The sequence below is a fragment of the Adiantum capillus-veneris genome, chromosome 13 (assembly GCF_014529385.1).
Source record: "Adiantum capillus-veneris isolate H3 chromosome 13, ASM1452938v2, whole genome shotgun sequence".
Taxonomy (NCBI): domain Eukaryota; kingdom Viridiplantae; phylum Streptophyta; class Polypodiopsida; order Polypodiales; family Pteridaceae; genus Adiantum; species Adiantum capillus-veneris.
Window position 1 is genome coordinate 396,292 of NC_140943.1, and position 21,719 is coordinate 418,010.

A 21,719-nucleotide genomic window follows, 5' to 3' on the forward strand; every position below is an offset into this window, starting at 1 on the left:
ATACTAGCTGGAAGCCCATAGAGTCTATATATATGCTCTACAAATAGCCGTGCTAATTCTAGTGTCTTAACCGTAGTCTTAGTGGGAATGAATCGACCCATCTTTGTGAGACGGTCTACAATTACCCATATGGCATCATGGCCACGATTTGTAGTAGGTAGTCCTACTACAAAATCCATACTGAAAGGGCGGTGGTAATGCGTGTGCTAGTCTCCACCCAACCGTGCTATCTTATAGCCTCCCCCTAGCGTACACACTATCCGGTCGTGCCAGTGGCCTTGCCCATAGGACCCATGTCCTTACATTACCCCCCCTTGGAGAATCGTTTTCATCCTTGAAAACAAACGTAGGAAAACATTTCTTAAGTGTGGAGACATTCTCCCATGTAGAACCTTCTTCAGGTTTATCTATCCATTTTACCAACACCTGTCGTTTGATATGATGTCTGGTGCGAAGTTCATGAGAATCCAAAATATTTTCGGGCTCATGAGGGATGCTTGGCGGTTTGATAAGGTCAACTAACACACATGTGTCGATGACATTATCATTCTGTCCTAGCAGTTTTCGTAAACGGCTAACATGAAAAACATGATGAACTCGTGAGTGCTCTGGAAGAGCTAACTTATAGGCCACTTGACTTATACGTTTGAGAATGGTAAACGGTCCACAGTATCGTGTTCAAAGTTTAGCAACTTTTCCCGTCTTCAGACTTTTTGAATGCTCCAGAACTTTGAGGAAAACCTTGTCTCCTTCTTCAAAAGTAGCAAGATGATGATCCTCATCCGTGTACTTCTTATATCGATCTTGAGCTTGCTTAACATTCTGTCGAGCAACACGAAGCATGTCAAAATAGTCTTGGAGAAAATCCTTCGCTTGTTGTATCTTCTCCTTAGCCAACCCCACTGAAACGCGTGATCTAGGTTGAAATCCATATAAAAGCATAAATGGACTAAACCCTGTAGTCACATGCTTTGAACTATTATAAGCAAATTCCAATATGGGTAAGTAGTCTTCTCAAGTGGTTTGCTTCTTGCTAACGTACGCTCGTAGCATATCATCTAGCACTTGATTAACTCTTTCGGTTTGACCGTCTGTTTCTCGATGATCATCTGTACTTAGATTAAGTTTAGTTTCCAACTTTTGAAACACAGCTCTCCATAAGTGATTATCGAACTTTCGATCTTTGTCACTAATGATACTAGCTGGAAGACCGTAGAGTTTATATATATGCTCTACAAATAGCCGTGCTAATTCCGGTGTCTTAACCGTAGTCTTAGTGGGAATGAATCGACCCATCTTTGTGAAATGGTTTACAATTACCCATATGGCATCATGGCCACGATTTGTAGTAGGTAGTCCTACTACAAAATCCATAGAGATACTCTCCCACACTTACCTTGTGGAATCTCTAAAGGATGTAAAAGGCCACCTACCTTGAGGCATTCTGCCTTATTAACTTAGCATTGTTGGCAGTTTAGTACGTACTCTTGAACATCATGATGTAAGCCCAACCAATAAAAGTATTTTCGAACTAAGGCATACGTCTTACGAATACATGGATGACCAGCACTTGGACTATCGTGACAATCAAATAAGATTTGGCGCCTAGTGTTTGAGTCCTTTGGCACGCATACTCTCCCCTTGTGGAGTAAGTAGCCATCATCAATGTGAAAATTCTTCCATCGCTTAAGCTCTTCCTGAGTAAGGGTGGAGCTCTGTGTATTGGAGTTTTTATCTACACGTGCAGAGACGTGAGTTTGAGGGATTCCTTTTTAAAACTGCACTCCACACTTTAGCATATGATTGATCTTGTGCACACTTGCCACGTAATGACTCCAAAAGACTCTTTATTTCTGTGAAAGCAAGTGAATTAATATGAGGCATTCGACTTAGTGCATCCGCTACCACATTATATTGCCCCTTGCGACATAGTAGCTTACAATCATAATCTTGAAGGATTTCTGTCCATCTAGCTTTACGGCCCTTCAAGTCCGTTTGAGTAGTAAACCATTTGATACTCTCATGGTCAAAAACTACTTCAAACTCGGCACCATATAAATAGTGTCGCCACTTTTGTAAAGCGTGAATCATGGCATATAGCTCTCTCTCATAGACATAATAATTCTGTTGAGCTCTATCTAACTTTTTACTTTCAAAGGCTATAGGGCTTCCCTCCTGGAGAAGTACAACACCAATTGCTTTATCACTATCATCAGTTTCTATCACAAACGGCTTAAGTGGGTCAACGATTGCTAGGATGGGAGCAGTGGCTATAGCTACCTCGAGCTGTTCAAAACTGCGTTTTTGGGCTTCTTCCCAAGAAAAGGTCTTACCTTTTTCTTTAAGTTGATCCGTCATGAGAACAATGATTTTGTCATAATCATGGATATACTCTCGATAAAATCCAGCCATGCCTAAAAATATTTGAAGCTCCTCAACCGTGTTGGGATGTGGCCATCGGAGAATGGTAGCGACCTTGTCAGTGTCCATCTTGATGACAGAATAAGAGATCACATGATCGAGGTAATGTATCTCTGTTTTAAAGAAATCGCACTTGCTTTGCTTAGCATAGAGCGTGTGAGCTCGTAGCTGTTCAAACACTAATCGTAAGTGTTCTATGTGTTCACCTCTTCAGTCTTATGTAAATGAGAATGTCATCAAGGAAAACCACAACAATTTTTTCAAGATAAGGACGTAAGACACTATCCATGAGTGTCATAAATGTAGTTGGAGCATTGGTTAGACCAAAAGGCATAACCAAAAATTCAAAATGCCCGAACAGTGTTCTAAAGGCAGTTTTGGAGATATCTTGCAAAAGGATACGCACCTGGTGGTATCCTGAACGAAGAGCTATCTTTATATAGTATCTTGACCCATGGAGTTGATCAAACAACTCATCCACTCGAGGCAGAGGATGCTTGTTCTTGATGGTTATGGCATTTAATCCGCGATAATCTACACACATGCACATAGTACTATCTTTCTTTTTTACCAATAGAATTGGTGATGCCCAAGGCGAAGTGCTAGGTCTAATGAAACCACAGGCGAGGTAGTCAGCCAACTGACTCTCAACCTCCTTGGCTTCTTTAGCACTCATACGATAAGGTGGTTAACTCACCGGTTTAGTGCCTAGCAAGACATCTATGCCATGCTGCACATCACGTGTAGGGGGTAAACCTAACAATAAATCACCTGAGAATACACATCGGTATAGTGCGTGAGTAAGTGAGTCAGCTTTTTCCGTGCAAAAGAAGAAAGTAAACTAGAGTTATGCTGGGATGGAGAATCTTGTAATTCCTATAATGTTTGTTTTACAACAGTTGCATGTTGCTCTATAAATTAAAATTGAGAGCACTTTTCTTGTTAGATTTGTTAACACTTTGTTTATCATTAGAATTCATTGCACTTTGCATACCATTACTAGAATTCACTGCACTTTGCTCTTGAGAATTCACAGGACTTGGAGACAAGCAATAACACAAAAAAAGACTTCATTTATTAAATTTGCTTTCTGTAAAATAGAAACTTGGCTGTACATATAAGAGGTGCAGATGGTATATTTTTCTCACCAAGCAAATGCATATGTTTACCATTGTCCATAAAGGATAAGGAGTTGTGTTCATAACTAGTGTACAATGTGTTTCCTAAACCATGCAACCACTCCCCTCCTAAAACTACATCAACAGAGTCCATGTTCATAACTTGGAATTCAAGGGTCATCGTATGATCTTAAACAATAAGCTCAAACCCTTGAACTACCGTGTCCCATACTTCTTTATCATTCCCAGACATCTGCTCCACCACATACTTGTGAGAGCAGGGAGTCTGTGTAAGCTTCAATATCTTGACTAGCTTATAGTTCAAGAAGTTATGAGTTGCACCATCATCCACTAAAATACGAACACGTTGTCCGTTAATAGTGCCATGCATGCTAATCAAATCATGGGGACCAAAGGTGGGCTATCACATTGAAGCATGCACACAACACTTGTGCTTTTCTTCCATATGAAGAACCTCTACAACACAATATTTAGGAGATGAATCTAATGAGAGGCATTGCACCGTGTGCATGGCCTTTTCTTTGCCTTGCAAAAGAGGATGATCTTTCTTGTTATGTTGGTCCGAAAGAAATCTAAAACACAAATTGTGTTTCTTCGCACGCTCAAAATCAGCAGTGCTGAGAGACCCACGTGGAGTATTTTGTGATTGCTTAGGCTTCTTAGCCTCTTGCGGGCGTGGAGAGGTAGATTGTCTCTTATTCCTCTTGGAACGTGTGGGAGATCTACCTCGCCATTGGCTCTTAGCCACATTGCTCTTAGCAAAATTATTCTTAGAGTATGGAACATTTCCTTTCCTCTCTTGGTCATCATCATATCTTTGGGCATGACTGATGACTTCTTCCAAGGTTTTTGGATGTTGGGTCTTGACATGAAGACGATAGTCTTTGTCAAGACCCCTATTAAAACCCCGTATCTTTTGGAATTCATCTAGACCTTTTAGTCTTAATATGATTTTTTGATGTTTGGAAAGGTACAGTGTGAAAGAGAGGCTAGACATGCGGCATGCACCCCATGCTAACCAATTCTATCTTCTTCATTGGAGTGCAAAAATTCTTTGGAGAAAGAAGCTTGAAAAGCACCCGAGGACGGAGGACGAGCATCTATTGGAAATGTCATCCACCACTTATAGGCCTTGCCTTTAAGAGATAGACTTGTTTCCACAGCCGTCTTTATATCCGGGGTGTGTCTCAATCTTTGAATATCACTCCATTTGTGTAAGAACGTATTGACCGCATCCTTGTTGCGATCACGCTCTTCCTCGTGAAATTTAGGAATGGTGATATTCTTAAGTAATGCATTGCTACCTTCTGCATCTTCGGAAGCACTTGTCTCTTGGACTCCTTGAGTCGTGCGAGCTTGGTTCCCTTGAACCGTGCCACTTGCGGCTCCTTGAGCCATCTGTGAATTCATAAATTTCACAAGTAACTCCGTAAGGTTGGTAACATCTGCGTTGAGTGTAGAGAGGTTGCGTTGTATGCTTTGGCGATTTTCCAAAGTCTTGAAAGCAGCCATATCTACAAGGCCATGATCTCATAGATCATCATCGTCATGCATATTAGTGTCAGCAGCAGCACTCGTGGTGCCCTGATTTTGATCTACGTGCTCAAAATCAAAAGTGTGTGTAGGTGGGATATTCTCACTGGCCATGGTAAACACACACTAATGTAAAGAGAAAAAAAAAACGTCAACTTGTACCTTGTCTTTGCGTTTTGTATGCTCCGCGATTTGTGTTGCATGCGAACCTCGCCTTGCGGGAATTGTAGCGCTTCATGTGTCGTTCATCGTAAGAACATCTTTGTTGATTCTTCACAAAAACTCGTAGTTTTTGTGAAAGCTTTTGTTCACTTTGAAGCTACCTCCTTGAGGAAAAAATAATTTTTGGAGGAAAACTTGCCTTCCTCCAAAGTGAAAACGAAGGGTGAAACTACTTCATTGAAGTTTGAAGCTTTCCTTTTCCTTTTAGTTTTCCTTTCAACACAAGTATGCTATCTTTCCTTAAGGGTCAATAGGTCAATAGCCTGATGGTAAAGTGTTGGCCTCTTACCCTCATGGGGTGGGTTCAACCCTCCTTCATGCAAAGGTTAAGCCAGCCTTCCGATGCACAGTCAACAGAAGGCTCTGTAGCTTTGGTGCCGGCGAGTTTGCCTTGGTCGCCTGCCTTGGTCGTGCGTTGTGGAGGGCGTAGATGGGGCGATCGCGGTCGATTGTCACTGTCTATCTTCGGGTCGCGCACAAAAAAACGTGTCTGTCTTCTTTTTGCTGCACAGCAGAGATGTCGCTGTCTACGAAACGTGGGAGAGAAGCAACGCTTCGCATGCACATGCAATCCACTTTTCCCCTTCTCCAAAAACAGCTCGGATACCAGTGAAAGGGTGGTGGTAATGCGTGTGCTAGTCTCCACCAACCCGTGCTATCTTATAGCCTCCCCCTAGCGCACACTGTCCGGCCGTGGCGGTGGCCTTACCCATAGGACCCATGTCCTTACACATACCCTTCCACTTACCTTGTGGAATCTCTAAAGGATGTAAAAGGCCACCTACCTCGAGGCGCTCTGCCTTATTAACTTGGCACTGTTGACAGTTTAGTACGTACTCTTGAACATCATGATGTAAGACCGACCAATAAAATTGCCGTCGAACTAAGGCATACGTCTTACGAATACCTGGATGACCAGCACTTGGACTATCGTGACACTCAAATAAGATTTGGCGCCTAGTGTCTGAGCCTTTTGGTGCACATAATCTACCCTTGTGGAGTAAGTAGCCATCATCAATGGAAAAATTATTCCATCGCTTAAGCTCTTCCTGAGTAGGGGTGGAGCTCTGTGTGTTGGAGTTTGTATTTGCGCGTGCAGAGACATGTTGATCTGGTTGTACAAAGACATGTAAGTGTGAGGGATCCCTTTTTAAAACTGCACTCCACACTTTAGCATATGATTGATCTTGTGGACACTTGCCACGTAATGACTCCAAAAATCCACTCTTTATTTCCGTGAAGCAAGTCAATTAATCTTAGGCATCCGACTTAGTGTATCTGCTACTACATTATATTGCCCCTTGCGATATCATAGCTTACAATCATAATCTTGAAGGATATCTGCCCATCTAGCTTTACGGCTCTTCAAGTCCGTTTGAGTAGTAAACCATTTGATACTCTCATGGTCAAAAACTACTTCAAACTCGGCACCATATAAATAGTGTCACCACTTTTGTAAAGCGTGAATTATGGCATAGAGCTCTCTCATAGACATAATAATCATGTTGAGCTCTTTTCAACTTTTTACTTTCAAAGGCTATAGGTCTTCCCTCCTGGATAAGTACCGCACCAATTGCTTTATCACTAGCATCAGTCTCTACCACAAACGGCTTAAGTGGGTCAACAATTGCTAGGATGGGAGCAATGGCTATAGCTACCTTGAGCTGTTCAAAACTGCGTTTTTGGGCTTCTTTACCGTTTGCTTTAAGTTAACCCATCATAGAAACAATGACTTTGGCATAATCACGAATATACTGTCGATAAAATCCAGCCATGCCTAAAAATATTTGAAGCTCCTCAACCGTGTTGGGATGTAGCCATCGAAGAATGGCAGCAACCTTTTCAGTGTCCATTTTGATGCCAGAATAAGAGATCACATGACCGAGGTAATGTATCTCTGTTTAAAGAAATCGCATTTGCTTTACTTAGCATACAATGCATGAACTCGTAGCTGTTCGAACACTAATCGTAAGTGTTCTATGTGTTCGTCTTCAATCTTACTGTAAATGAGAATGTCATCAATGAAAACCACAACAAATTTTCCAAGATAGGGATGTCAGACACTATCCATGAGTGTCATAAATGTAGCTGGAGCATTGGTTATACCAAAAGGCATAACCAAAAATTCAAAATGCTCGAACTGTGTTTTGAAGGCAGTTTTGGAGATATCTTGCAAAAGGATATGTACCTGGTGGTATCCTGAACAAAGATCTATCACCAGTGAAAGGGCGGTGGTAATGTGTGTGTTAGTCTCCACTTAATCGTGCTATCTTATAGCCTCTCCCTAGCATACACACTGTCCGGCCGTGCCAGTGGCCTTGCCCGTAAGACCCATGTCTTTACAGGGTTTCTCTTCCGACAAAGTCGCTTGCGCTTTTGCGACAAAGTTTTGGGCTTGCTTAAAGAAACTAGCCCAGTTCAGTCAGCTCTTTGAAAGTATGTGGCCTTACACAATGCCTTCACACGAATGAGAATCCACGACTAAGATTGCAAGATATACCAATAGGAGTAGACACACATCATATCGGCAAACTCAATCACAAAGATTTAGCCAACATCATCGTGTTTGTTACAATAATCGACAAATAACTGTCGAAACAAAAGGGCATGTAAAATACTCTGAATTCTATACTCAATACTAATGACGTAGTGAAACGAACTCTCTAAAAATTGCATGCTGCCATGGAATGGCACGAACCCTCACATTATAAAATTTGGGGAGGACTATGCAAACTCCCTCATGCAGGAGACTTGCATGTTTTTGTTTTCCAAACATAAAAAGAGAACGACATATAAAAGTGAACATATTTCAAATGATCCATAACATCATTTTATATAAATTCTTACCTTTCTTATGGTTTTTTTGCGAGGTACATGATTCAAAATTGACGCATCACGATCGTAATGTACTAGAGACAGTACCAATTAAAAAACAACAAAACTTGCTTCGGTGAAAAGTATCAAAGTCTCTCTCCATTTTCTTCTCTAAGGAAATATACTCTCGTGAAATCTTCAAATGACACAACTATTCTTATACAAATGCTAAGGATGCATAGAATAAAGCAAAATTGAATCAAAGAATTAATACAATCTAAAAGCTAAAGACATATTTAAACATATCAACATTGGGTCATGAAAATCAGGCCATTGTAAACACAAGACCATGTCAACTCAAGGTATTAGTCGAGATTCACTTCAGTAACCAGTTTAATACAAATGAATATCGTTGCGCACAAGTTGGGAACCCAGCCCGCACGGGAACTAGCTCGTAGTAGCCCGTTAAGTACTGGCTCGTTTTTCAAGTGAAGCATGATCTCGATTCTCCCCAGAGGCGGCGGGGGCGCGCGTCCCGTTTTAGACTTTTAGTACACTGCAAACTTAATGAGCTTCCTCGGTAGACTCTCTCTGCCGTAGCCCGCCCACGTACTCCGCCCTGCTTGCACAGAAGGTCCACGCCGGCCTAAACAGATCCTCATTCCTCAGAATCCTCACCTCTCAGGCTCTCCTGCGCTTGGAGCTCGTCGACAAGCTCAGAGAGAGATAGGCTAGCGCACAGCAGACATTCATTAACCCACCATCGCTGATGGTTTTGAAGTAGCAGCAGCTGTCGCAAACATAAGCTTTCCCCAAGTGTGCTGTCCATTCTGGCTACTCTGCCAATTGCTTGATTGCGACGTCACCATTTTTCGTGAAAATTGCTGGAAGAGCCTGACGGAGAAGTCAACAAAGCCGGAGTCTCTTTTGCAGGAAGAAGAGGCAGGGACCGCTGATTGATCGCGGCCCCCCTTGGCAAACTATGATGTGAGAGGAACATGGACATGGCAGGCAGAGCAGGGCAGGGCTGTGATGCATGTGACAATGCTTCTGTAGCAATTATTGTACTTGGAACATGACTTCCAGCGAGGTGAAGATCCTGAACAGTGCAGGACCATCTCCCCTCTGTAACTTGGGCCGCTGCAACTTAGAAGGGCCACAGGGGAATGTTGGAGCAGAAGAAAATGGTAGAATTCCAACCCTTACCAGAAGGAAGAAAAAACTGAGAGCTCCCATCTGTGTCAAGCTCACTCTCTTTATCTGCTTGTCTGTAAGTCTGGCCCTCCATTGGCAACTCCTTTGCCCATATGACACAGTCTTTTGAGAAGGCTTTGTGGTTTTGCTCAAGGACTAGCTAATACATTGTTGTCGTTTGGCAACAGGTGATGATTGCTTCTGGAGTTCCGGAGCTGGTTTTATGGAAAAAGGTGCACCAGCAACTTGTTGGACAGATAGAGCACAGGCTTATGACAGTGTCTACCTTGCGGCAGGAGCAGCTCAAAGATTATTTATTTAGTGAAGCTGACAAGACTCAGTTGATATCTATTCGCATCTTAATCAATAACTATTTGAGCAACATGACTACAGGCAACAAGACTCTTGCAGAATTGGACTTGAAGGGGGCTGTTTCAGTCATTTCTGATTTCAAGCATGCTGCAGTATATAATAGCAAAGGCCGCTTGGTTTTGGCGACAGACGAGTACGTGTTCCAATCTCAAATTCAAGAAACTTATGTGAACTCGATCATGGGTGACACACCCAAGCTGCAATTTCCTGTTCAGACTCCTGAGGGGTGGACCTACATTTTTTCACGAGGCATATTTAAGGTGCATATACGATTGCTTTTTTATCTGCAAGATGATGTTTTAAGCCCATCTCCCTCTTTATCATGCAATCTGCTTCATACATCGTATTTGAAGACATCACGTTTAAGCTTAAGAAGTTTCTTGCTGTAAGCGTCGGTTATCCTTTGTATTTTGATAGTATGGTTGTCACTTAAGGTGCATTCACGAATCAATGTTTACAGGGAGAACAAATTGGCCTTCCATTGTGTTTGCTTCATGTCAGACGAGGATTGTGCTGCATACTTTGTGTAGTACTAAGTGACTCTTCACTTATGGCTAATGGGATTCTTGAAAACAAGAAGAGATTTAGGGTTTAGGGTTATGTGGATGCTAAAGCGGCTTATGTCATGGATCAAGATGGCCATGCACACGTGCTTTATCTATGCTTCATTGCTCAGAGGCTACATCAATAGATGCTATCAGTGGGAAGTTTGGAGTCCGGAGAACAATTGCTATTTGTATGGCTGAGGTTGCGAGATGATTGACATGTAGTGATCATGGCGACATGACTGTTGCTCCATGAAGGGGCACAACCCGATGAAGAGGTGTGTATATACCATCTTTCTTCTACGTCCTTGCAACTCCGGGAGAGGGAGAGGTTGAGAGTGTAGCTGCAAGGGTGAGAGACTCACAACGTTCGGGTCCTGGGAAAATTTTTTCTCTGATACCATTGTGAAGAACCGTGCTCTAATTCTAGTACTTCATTGTTACATCCCTAGACATCAGGATGGGTGGCTATAGTATGTCCGGCCAATGTGAACGTGGCCCTTTGGTTATGAAGTCCTATAAAGAGGACTCGAGTCTCATTTCTGAGACATCTTGTGTGATCACCACACTTGGACTCTAGGCCTAGGCAACTCTGCCTGCACACCCGTATTGGTGTGGGCTTGGTGGTATGGGACACCGGCTCGTGGCAGAGGCTAGCCCGTTGGCTGCAGGCTCCCAGACTTGGGGGTGAGCCTATATTGGCACTATGGTTGGGAGGGGAGCCTACTGTCCTCTCACTATGTCTTGTGTCATGCCATGTATGTAGGATGGATCTGGGTTAGGGACTATCATTCATGCTTAATTACTATGTTTCCGAACAAAACTGTAAAGATAACTCTCGCAAAAGACTTAAGAGACTGTGTTTGATTGATTGGGCGCCCCCTCTTGGGATGAGATATTATGGATTGAGTGTAGAGCTGCAGGTTGCTCTCCTACTGCCATGTGTCCAATTTGCTCCTTTTGGTTTGATTCCTAGTACCCACCAACTTATAAAGTCCTCCTAAGGGGCCTAAATGACTTTTAACTGAGCCTAGCCAACCTTTTACGCCTCGGATTTCAGTGCCGACTGGCCTGTCCATCTTGTGGCGACCTGTCCTTCTTGACTGCGGGTGAAACTCTCGGCCAACGCCGTTTCACACTGTCCATGCAATGTCCGGGCATTTGTGATTTTAACAAGAGGGTCCCAAAAATTAATTAAAAATCAAGGGAAAGAAACTAGCAAATATATATAGTGGTTGTCAATCCTGTGACATATCCCCCTCTTAAAATTGCAAACGTCCTCGATTGCATGCCATATATAAATGCCATAAATGATTTAGTGTGGTTAGCATCCTTGTATCATCGCATGTATCCGCAAGAAAGACTATCAAACATGTGTACAAATGACTTAATGAGACCTTCATACTGTTGTCGAGCAATGTACAATTCTATTGCATTGAATCCTTACGTACATGTGAAGTGCTAGCTCTATCATCACCCCTCTTTTGAGCACGTATCAAGCCCTTTGACCCTTGCTCTACTGAAGTGACCTGAGTTGGGGAATAGGTGGGTTGCAAACCAAAAACTTTAAGGTAACACTGCAATACATTTGGTGACTTTACATGCCACAGATGATTTAGTGTGGTAAGCACCCTTTTATCATCGCATGCATCCGCAAGAAAAACTGCCAAACATGTGTACAAATGACTTAATGAGACCATACTTTTGTCAAACGATGTACACTTCTATTGCATTGAAACCCTTGCTGGATGCCAATGTTACCATACATGGGGTTTGGCATCATGCCTTGCATACCCCCAAAGATTGTTTCTGGCATATATTGCTGGTTTCCAGTCGCATAACTAGCCATGCTCTGAAACATTGATCCACCCCCGAAATACCTAGGATGTATCGTGGGTGGTGGAAAACTTGCTGCATAGCTTGGAAACTGGTTCCTTGTCCATTTAATGCACGTTTGGACTTTGAAAGGTGGTTGGCTTAATTGGTAAAGCGCGTCCTAACCACCTGTTCATGGACAGAAGGAAGGCAGTCTTGGAGCTCCAACTGACTCCGCAACATGAGACTGCTCCTTGCCTTGCTGGGACGCTAAGGGACCTGGGCTGGAGCCTCAACATGCTCTCCTGCATGAGAAAGTTGTCGTGTTTGTTGTGACACCGGTGGCGCTTGCAAAAATTCCATAAACCTAGGATTCCGCACCAATCGAGAAAACGCATTCACAGCAACAACCAATTGTGTCGTGCACGCATCCTCGTCTAGTTGCCCAGTCATAAACCCTTGAACTTGTGGAGCATTCACATCAACAAAAGGCACAAACAATGGTGGTCATGAACTCTCGCCAGCCTCGAACGCTTGAGGAACTTTTGTCTGTCCTGTGAAGAGGAACCGTCTTCTCTGGTGTCATTCGTCTTGTCAGCCATAGTGTAATTCCAAGTTCTTGCGCTTTGTGTCTTCGTTGAAAACCAACCAAGGCTCACTCTTTAAGGAAAAAGTGATTCTCTCTCGGCAACAGAACCATGAAACCGGCCCGTAGGGCGGTAGACTTTAACTTTTACCAGAATCTTTACTCTTTTAAACTTTACGACACAAAGGAACTTCACGAATAAACGTGATTGGAAATTACACTTCAAACAAACCACAATTTGGCAGCTAGAATGCTCCCAAGCAGACAATGACACCCTGTTGGCCCCAAAGATTGGCGCCGCTTTTGGTATTTCTTTGTTTTAAAACACTTGAGAAAAACCTGTGTAAACTTCTACAATCTGTCCCACTTTTATCGGGCTGAAATTCCCATACACAAGCCCAATTTCGGCAGCATAACCACAATAGAAGTCTCCACGGACAAAATTTTAAGTAATGAGTGACTTTTCGCGCACTTTAGAGCACTTTACAAAACCTGGCGAGAAATTACAGCACTCTGAAATCTCTGTTTTTGGCTTCTAATTTGCGCCAAAACACCTGTTCAGTGATTCCCTAGCTTCCCCTAAGCTCCTAGGACCTGAAGGCATCAAAATTGGACAAAACCCTAAACCTGCAAAAAATTACAGCAAGCTGTAATTCTCTGTTTGTGCTTCGATTTGCGTGCCGATCACTTTTGTGAGTAGCCCTCGAGCTCCCGCACCTGTAGGGTCACTTGCCCTTTGAATTAGATGAGATTCTTAGCGGGAAATCTCTCTAAATTGTCTTGTACAAGCACCCATAGCTTTCTGAGGCTGCCTTGGCGATAACTTGCAATTTAGGTGCGAAACCCTAAACCTACAAAAAACACAACAAGCTGTAATTTTCTGTTTTGTATTATGTTGAGCGGAGCAAACACGTCTACGCGTGTCTCAGAGGCTCTCGCACGCAATGGGACAGTTCCCCTATAAATCGGACGAGTTTTCACATAAGAAAACTCTCCGTTTTCACATTCCTTCGCGATGGAACTGTGCGTACTTGAAGGGGATTAGCAATTAGCTAATCTGGTTCCTGTACTTATTGAAGGCTCTTGCCTTGGCAAAGACGCATAAAATGTCACTGGTCCCAAGTCAAGAATGTGTTGTGCTACGAGAGAGAATCACTTAAAATACTTCACAATTTTAAATCATAGTTCAATTCGAGACGACACGGCCTGGCGTAGTTCCGTGCCAAGAGAGATTGGCCCCAAAGACTAGCCCCCCTTTCGGTATTTCTTTTGTTAATCTTTGAGCATAGTACAACTTCCTGTGGGTGCTCGCTCTTAGACTCTGCGTCCAGAGGCTCTGAGAAGTGAGGCCCTTAGGGCCCTTTTATTCTTACAAGGGATGCCCCAAAAGCAGAGCCCGAAAAGCTTCCAACTCAAAAGCAAAAGTCCCAAAAGGAGTTAAACTCAAAAATCTGTCCAAAAAGCAAGTATTGCAAATTACGAAAATCCTTACTGTTGCCACGTGGCACATGTCAGCGCAAAATCTGGGTGCTGCCGTACAATTTGCCACGTCATCATCTATCACTGTAATTTGCGGACAGTTCGTACTGGCTGTCCACATCAACAGATTGTTGTGTGTGTGTGTGTGTGTGTCTCTCCGTGTAGCATGGCCACGTTATCATTTTGTGACATAAAACCCCCAGAACTGTACATGGTCATCTGAGAAGCCCAACTAGAGGGGCATTACCATATCTGCAAAGGGGAGGGGAGGTGTGGGAGAGAAAATCATCGCGCTACATGAGTCAAGGGAGAAGGCAAGCTTTCCATTAAAGCTATGATCACCTGCACCCACTACTCACACACACACATTGTGGAGCACACTGATAAAAGTCCACCTCAACCCCAATTTTGGGCGCCCCCTCTTGGGATGATCACATGCTCTCTGAAACCTATGGTAGGGAGGTAGACTTTGGCTTTCACCCGAAGCTTTACTTTAAACTTTAGGACGTAGAGAAACTTTGCAAATAAACCTGTAAGGAATTACTTCAAACACACACGGCTCGGAAGCTAGAGTGCTCCAAGCAGACCTTGACACCCTGTAGGCGCCAAAGACTGGCGCCCCTTTCGGTATTTCTTTATTGTATTAAAAGAGGGAATAAAACCTGTGGTTTCCTACGAACTGTTCCGCATAATCCGGGCTGAAAATGACCTGTTAGGCCCCGATTTTGGCAGCATAATTGTACTAGGACGCTTCACAGACAATACCCCGACGCAATAAGTGATTGTCCCGGCGCATACGAACACTTTACAAAACCTGGCGAGAATCTGCAGCACGCTGAATTCTCTGTTTTCTGCCCTGAAAATGTGCTAGATCACCTGTACAGCGGTCCCCTCGCGTCTGTGGACTTCCTGGTGGTATTAGGGACAGTTTAGGGCCAAAACCCTAAACTTGCAAAAATACACATCAGGCTGTATTTTTCTGTTTTGGGCTCTGTTTCGCGAGCCGAACCATAGTTAGGGAAGAACGATATTCTTAGACGATGCGCTCATGAGGATGAGTATTTGTACATACTGCAAGAAGCGTACATGGGCATAGCCGGAGGACATTTTTCAGGAGAACTAACTGTTAGGAAGGTGTTGCAATGAGGTTATTGGTGGCCCACCTTATTCAAGGATGCATCACTTTTTGCAAAAGGATGTGATGAATGCCAACGTTACAAGACCACACAACGGAAGGATTGGATGCCCTTACATCCTAATAAAGTGACCCAACCATTTGAAATAGTGCAAAGGAAAAGGCAAGCTTTCCATTTTAGCTTCATCACTTGCACCAACTACTCACACACACACATACAAACACACACTGTAAGTCGCAATGTGTGAGAGAGGCAGCCCTTAAGTGGATTTTGCGCCGATTCCCAGCTGCCATGTGTCCATTATGCCTCTTTGAGTTAATTTTCCTTGTACCCACCGACTTGTAAGTGTAGCGAGGGGGCCTAAATGACTTTGAACTGAGCCTAGACACCCTTTTACTGCTCGAATTCTAGTGCCGGTTGGCCCGACCAACTCGTACCGGCAAGGCCTTCTCGTCTGTGGGTGAAACTCTCGGCCATCGTCCGTTTCACACTGGCTATACAATGTCCGGCCATTTGCAACTTCAAAAAGAGGGTCCCAAAAATTAAACAAAAATCATCGGAAAGAAACCAACAACTAAGGTTAGCGGTTGTCACGTGCACATCTAACCCTATGTGCATGTGGACAAGCTATCTCAGGTCTAGGGTTCAGGTTAGCCCAGGAAGTGTTCTGACACCTTTGTGAGCCTCTGCGCAAGCCGCGCATGTCCAGGCACTTAGATTAGTTGCATACCCTCTGATTGCACACAGCAGGATCATTAGCATGACATTCAGTATCCATCATGAGCATTTCATAGAGCACAGAACCCTTTTTCCCAAAATACACATTTTTCACTTATTACTTTTGTTGGAAAAGTGGGCAGGGCAAACTGCTAAGAAACTATATGTTGGGGTATAGGCGTCTGTGCCTTGCCCGGCCGCCCAGAGTCTGGGCGCCCACTGACTTGTATACCTTATACGTAGCATAAGTGTATAGGGGGCTGCTCACTCTTTGGAGTCTCCCCACCCATATTTGTGTGTCGTGTGTCTCCTTCTCTCTCTCACTCTCCGTGAGAAAAACGAATCTGAAAACTGTGCTGCTGCGCACACAGTTTTAGGGCAGCACCTTCACTTACACACAATCTTCCACACTCCTTTCTGAGCTTCCACAAGAGCATACATCACTCTCAACTGAGCAGTGATTTTGTGCTTGGATTCATGGTCTTTGCGGATGGTTTGCATATGGTTATGGCGCATGGTTGATGCCCATTATACATGCATTTTGGCGAGCACTTTCAAGTGCCGGTGAGCTCTCTTGAGAGCATTGTTTTCGCATTGATCAAGTTTCCGGATTGCAAATCTTTTGGCGCTTGCTTATGTGCGGTCACTCTGTTGATGTACGTTGAGTGCGGATTGCCATTGTATGTGAAAATGTGGAGCCATTTTAGCATTTCTACTCATTGGCATTGAGTAGTGTTATGGCTTATGGTAGAGATTGTACTTGAGTTTTTGCTCAGTTTTCAGGGGAAATTTTGTCCGATTTTTCTGAGATTCTCGCCATAGTTTGTGATCGAGTGTTTACTCTCACTTTGATAGGTTTTGTCAGTTTGGACACAGTTTTGTGTTTTTTGTATCCACTCTCGCAAGAGTGAGGAGTTGTGTATCTTTCTTTGCTTGAGACAGTGGTTTGCTCTCGGGTGGGAGAGTCTTGTGATCTCGAGCATTGTTTGCCATAGTTTTGCAGAGCTTATACATGTATGTTGAGTGTAGTTTGATGCACATTGATTGCTCATTGTATTGAGCTTGCAGGATAATGGTTATTTTGTGTTGATAGCCATTGTGCGTCGAAACTCTGGCGAAATTTTCCCAGGAGTTTTATGCGTATCATTTATGCGATCTAGGTAGAGATTGCAGGTTGCACTCAGCATTTGTGTGCGGTGTTCTCTGCAGGTGGGAGATTTGTGCATGTGTATGCATGGATACCGCATAGTGTGGGCTTGGTGATTAGCTCACAAATTGCAGTGTGATACTAGAGCATGCGAGGCTTGTATTGACATTGCGGGAGCTCTATTTTGGAGTGTCTCACAGGTTTTACATTGTGTTTCTGGCCATATTGGTAGACAGTTTCCAGGTGTTGTTGGTGAGGTGTTTTTGCTTTTTAGTTTGCTACATTGTGCTCATGGCAGAGACAGGTGATCGATCAGATTGTGACCTCTCACAGATGCGCGTGTTTGATGGGTCAGACTTTGCGGCATGGAGAGAGTGTATGCTTGATGCATTGACACAGCGAGGGTTGCATCGACCATTGAGTGGTGATGTAGGTAGACCTTCAAACATGTCTGACGATCAGTGGCAGGAGCTAGAGGAGATGGCACTATCTACGCTCTCTTTGCACCTTGCGGAATCTGTATATGCTCTTGTTATGTATGAGACTACTTCGAGAGCACTTTGGCGCAGATTACATGATATGTATGGTAGATCTGAGTCATCACGGACTCGTGTGAGACATGTACATTCACGAGCACGCCGACAGGTGACATGTTGGTATTGTGGTCATTCTAGACACGTTAGACGACGACGTTTTCGTCGTATGCGACATCGTAGGAGACATGGCAGTCTCAGAGATGTATGTAGTGATGCCATGGACTCAGTTGCTTTGACAGTTGAGGCACATGTAGTGACGGAGTATACTAGTGACGGGGATGTCACTTTTACCTCGAGCTATGTGTGAGATGCTATACATGTGGATAGTGCACTCCCTTCGCAATGGTTGTTAGACGCAGGTGCTATGTTTCATGTCACGCCGCATCGTGCATGGTTTTGTAGCTATTCTAGCGGGATGCTTGGCAGTGTACGTTTGACCGATGGATTGGTGCATGCGATAGTAGGTGCAGGAGATGTGAGACTGTCATTACCGAGTGGTGCATCTTACTTGTTACGACATGTGCGCTATGTACCAGATTTGACAGTGAGTTTGATCTCGATTGGTCAGCTTAGAGATTGTGGATGTCAGATTTCGCTACGAGAGCGAGATTTTGTGATGCATTTGGGTTCGCTAGTGATTGCGAGAGGTGCCAAGAGTGGTACAGGTTACCCATTGCATGTGGATCACGTGAGACGGTGTTGTCTCTGTGATCATGCAGCCAGGTAGACAGCGAGAGAGCAGGCGAGTCTCTTTTGCTTGTGGGTTGCAGGATGCTTTGCATGGAGTGCAGAGTAGTGAGCTCGTTGTGCACACAGTTGGGGCACGACTTGAGCAGTCACACAGAGAGGTGACAGAGTCAGACATGCATGCTTTGCTAGTGACTGAGCAAAGCAGAGAGTCAGTTGTGCGAGATACTTCTATGCAAGATAGACAGGTAGAGCGGTCTTGCTCTAGTGAGTCACGACAGGAGGACGTTGTGCAAGAGTCTATGCATACGGAGTTAGAGCATGAGAGCTCTAGTGAGTCACAGCAGATTGAGTGGTCATGTTTGCAGTGGATGATTGCAGAGAAGGCTGAGACGTCAGCGATTATGCAATCATTCCTTTCTATGCTCGAAAGTGAGCATGGGGATATAGTTGTGCAGGATATGTCTTCCAGCAGACACCTAGAGCAACTGGTTTGCTCTGAGGTTGCACGACAGGTTGATGCGTCTTTTGCGGACAGTCAGGAGATGCATGTGGTTGACACGCCTTGTCAGTCAGAGATGCCTATTGCCAGGGATATATATGTTGATGCATGCTCCGTAGAGCTAGCAGGGCCCGCTAGCATTGCATCGGCATTCGGTGGTCTCATGTATGAGATGCTGATCTTGAGACCGGATATCGCAACTGCAGTGGGAGCATTTGCAGTTGGGGTTGTCAGTCGTTTGTTGACTGATGATGGCATAGTGCACGAGGGAGATATGCAGGTATTGCGTACATACTTGCAGTACGTGTGCGGTACGTCTGGTGGTGTATGGACTTACACGGGAGCAGGACAACCGGATGCACACGATCACAGCCAGCCAGTGGGCATCGGTTGAGAGCGGTTTTCTCTCACCTTTTGTAGTCTTTAGACTAGGTTTCCTTGCTTAAAGGCACAGTCGCCTTTAAGTCGGAGGTTGGGTATAGGCGTCTGTGCCTTGCCCGGCCGCCCAGAGTCTGGGCGCCCACTGACTTGTATACCTTATACATAGCATAAGTGTATAGGGGGCTGCTCACTCTTTGGAGTCTCCCCACCCATATCTGTGTGTCGTGTGTCTCCTCTCTCTCACTCTCCGTCTGTGGTGCTCCCCGATCCCCTTCACTATAAAAGAAAACCTTTGGGCTATCAGTACAGGCAAAAGAGGCAGCAGAAGAAGTTCCCGAACTTGCAGTGTCTCTACTCAGCAGCACCGACATGAAACCATCAGCGTTTTCAGCCTTCAGTATCCATAGCGTTTTTGCACTTGTAGATCAGCCTGGCGTTTTTGCAACTCAGCAGATCAGCCCTAGCGTTTTCCAACTTGTAGATTTGACCTAGCGTTTTCAGTTTTCAGCATTCCGGATCAGTAAACTAGGCCAGTGTTGTCAATTTTCAGGCCTCTACACCTGCAGATCAGCCCTTAGCCTCGTAGATCTCAACCTCTATAGCAGATCCTCACCGCGTCGCCGAATTCAGCCAGCGTTTTCCAAATCAGCCAGCGTTCAGTTCAATTAGCTTAGCTTAGGAAGTGTTTTGGTACTTTTGTGAGTCTGTTTGCAGACCGTGCATGTCTAGACACTTAGAGTAGATGCATATCCTCTGGTTGCACACAACATGATCATCATATGACCATCAGAACCCATCAGGAGCATTTTTACAGTGCACATAACTAATTTCCCTATTTTTCATAGATTGCACAAATCTGGTACTATGGTCTAGATGCAATGGATTTGCTGTTGATGTCGACGACTATAGCATAGATCTCTCTCGCCATAGAGAGGGGGGTCCTTGGAGGAGGGTTTGAGAACCGTATGGTGTCGTATTTCTCTCTCTCTCTCTCTCTCTCTCTCTCTCTCTCTCGCACTTTCATTCACAATAGCATTCACTTTGTTGTGGTCATTGCACTCTCTCTCTAAGAACGGAAGGCTCTTCCTTTCGTAAGTTAAAGGAACCCTTGAGCACAGTTCGGAGCACTCATCTTGAGCAATAACAACATTCAATTCCGCTGCACCTTACATTGGTATCAGAGCTTTTTGATAGTGTTCTGTATCACTGAAGGAAAGAACCACAATAATTTTTTTTTGCTTGTTGCAGTCGCACGTAACCCAAGTCCACTTGGGCGTGTCGATTCCTAGTCGTGTTTTTGAAGAGTTGCAGATAACCCAAGAAAGAAGGGCTTGTCCAACCTCTCCTTGTTCCTCTTTTCACTCATTGAGAGCGGAGTTCGCACATAGAGAATTTTGCATGCATTGCCGCACCCATGATAGATGTTATGAAAGGGGTGAAAACTCGTTGACAACGCGTTGTTTTGCCCGAGGCAGCCGTTGAGGCTTTCACAGTTCTCAAGGTTGTGGTGACAGAAGCGCTGTGTCTTATCCTTGCCTCTTGAGGTATGGACGGATGCGAGCACTTCGGTGAACTTGCGGATATTCATAAAGACTAAACGCGGTCTTTAGGATATCTTTCTCCACTATCCTTATTTGATGATAGCCACTTTTAAGGTCAATCCTACTGAAGTAGGTAGAGCCTTGTAGCTTATCAAACAGATCTTCTATCCGAGGTACGGGAAATCTATTTTTGATAGTGATATGGTTTGGTGCGTGATAGTCCACACACATGCTGTCACGTGACTCATCTAACCCTATGTGTCCGTGGACAAGCTACAACATGATCAGGGTTAAGTCAGTCCAGTCAAGTCTAGATTAGAAGTGATCTGGCACTTTTGTGAGTCTATTCGTAGACCGTGCATGCCCAGTCACTTAGTGTAGCTGCATATCCTCTGGTTGCACACAGCATGATCATCGGAATTCCCATCAGAATCCATTAGAATCAGTTAGGGGAATTTTCCAGTGCATTTAGCCTATTTTCCCTATTTTTGACAATTTTCACTTATTATTTTTAAGTGACTTTCCAACAAAAGTAGGTAGGGCAATTTTGCTAAGTTAATATATAAGCAAACCCAAGTTAGCACTTTCTGGCAGAAGAGGCAGCAGGAGCTCCCCGCTCAACAGGCACCTCCTCAGCAAGAACCCATCAACCCTAGCGTTTGCAGATTCCCTCTCCAAGCCTTGGCGTTTTTGGACACCCTCAGCACTTCCCTATCCCTGGCGTTTCCACAGCAGTGCATCGCCGACAGATACTCAGCCTAGCGTTTTCAGTTGATATCGCCAAGTCCTCCACAGCCCTGGCGTTTTCAGCCATGATCGCCAGCAGTCCCAGATTTGCATAGCATTTTACTAACGCTACAGAGGCAGCCCAACGTTTTTGGTTTTCAGCCATAAATGCATCAGATGTGAGCGTTTTCAGCCCTATTGGACAGCAACAGATTCAGCCCTAGTT

At 44.2% G+C, this 21,719-nt stretch overlaps 1 protein-coding gene across 4 annotated transcripts in view; it reads left to right on the forward strand.

Annotated features, from left to right (window-relative positions):
* The first annotated feature begins 8,620 nt into the window (after window positions 1-8,620).
* The window catches only part of LOC147443491 (uncharacterized), a 172,506-nt gene continuing 159,407 nt past the window's right edge, over window positions 8,621-21,719 (forward strand). For 2 of the 4 annotated variants that reach the window (XM_086526305.1, XM_086526304.1), the window contains exons 1-2: window positions 8,621-9,399; window positions 9,512-9,955. In XM_086526305.1, the coding sequence (XP_086382431.1) occupies window positions 9,205-9,399; window positions 9,512-9,955 (639 nt within the window). In that variant the 5' untranslated portion in view covers window positions 8,621-9,204. The remainder of the gene's footprint in view (window positions 9,400-9,511; window positions 9,956-21,719) is intronic. The other 2 variants (XM_086526302.1, XM_086526303.1) reach the window with 2 other exon arrangements.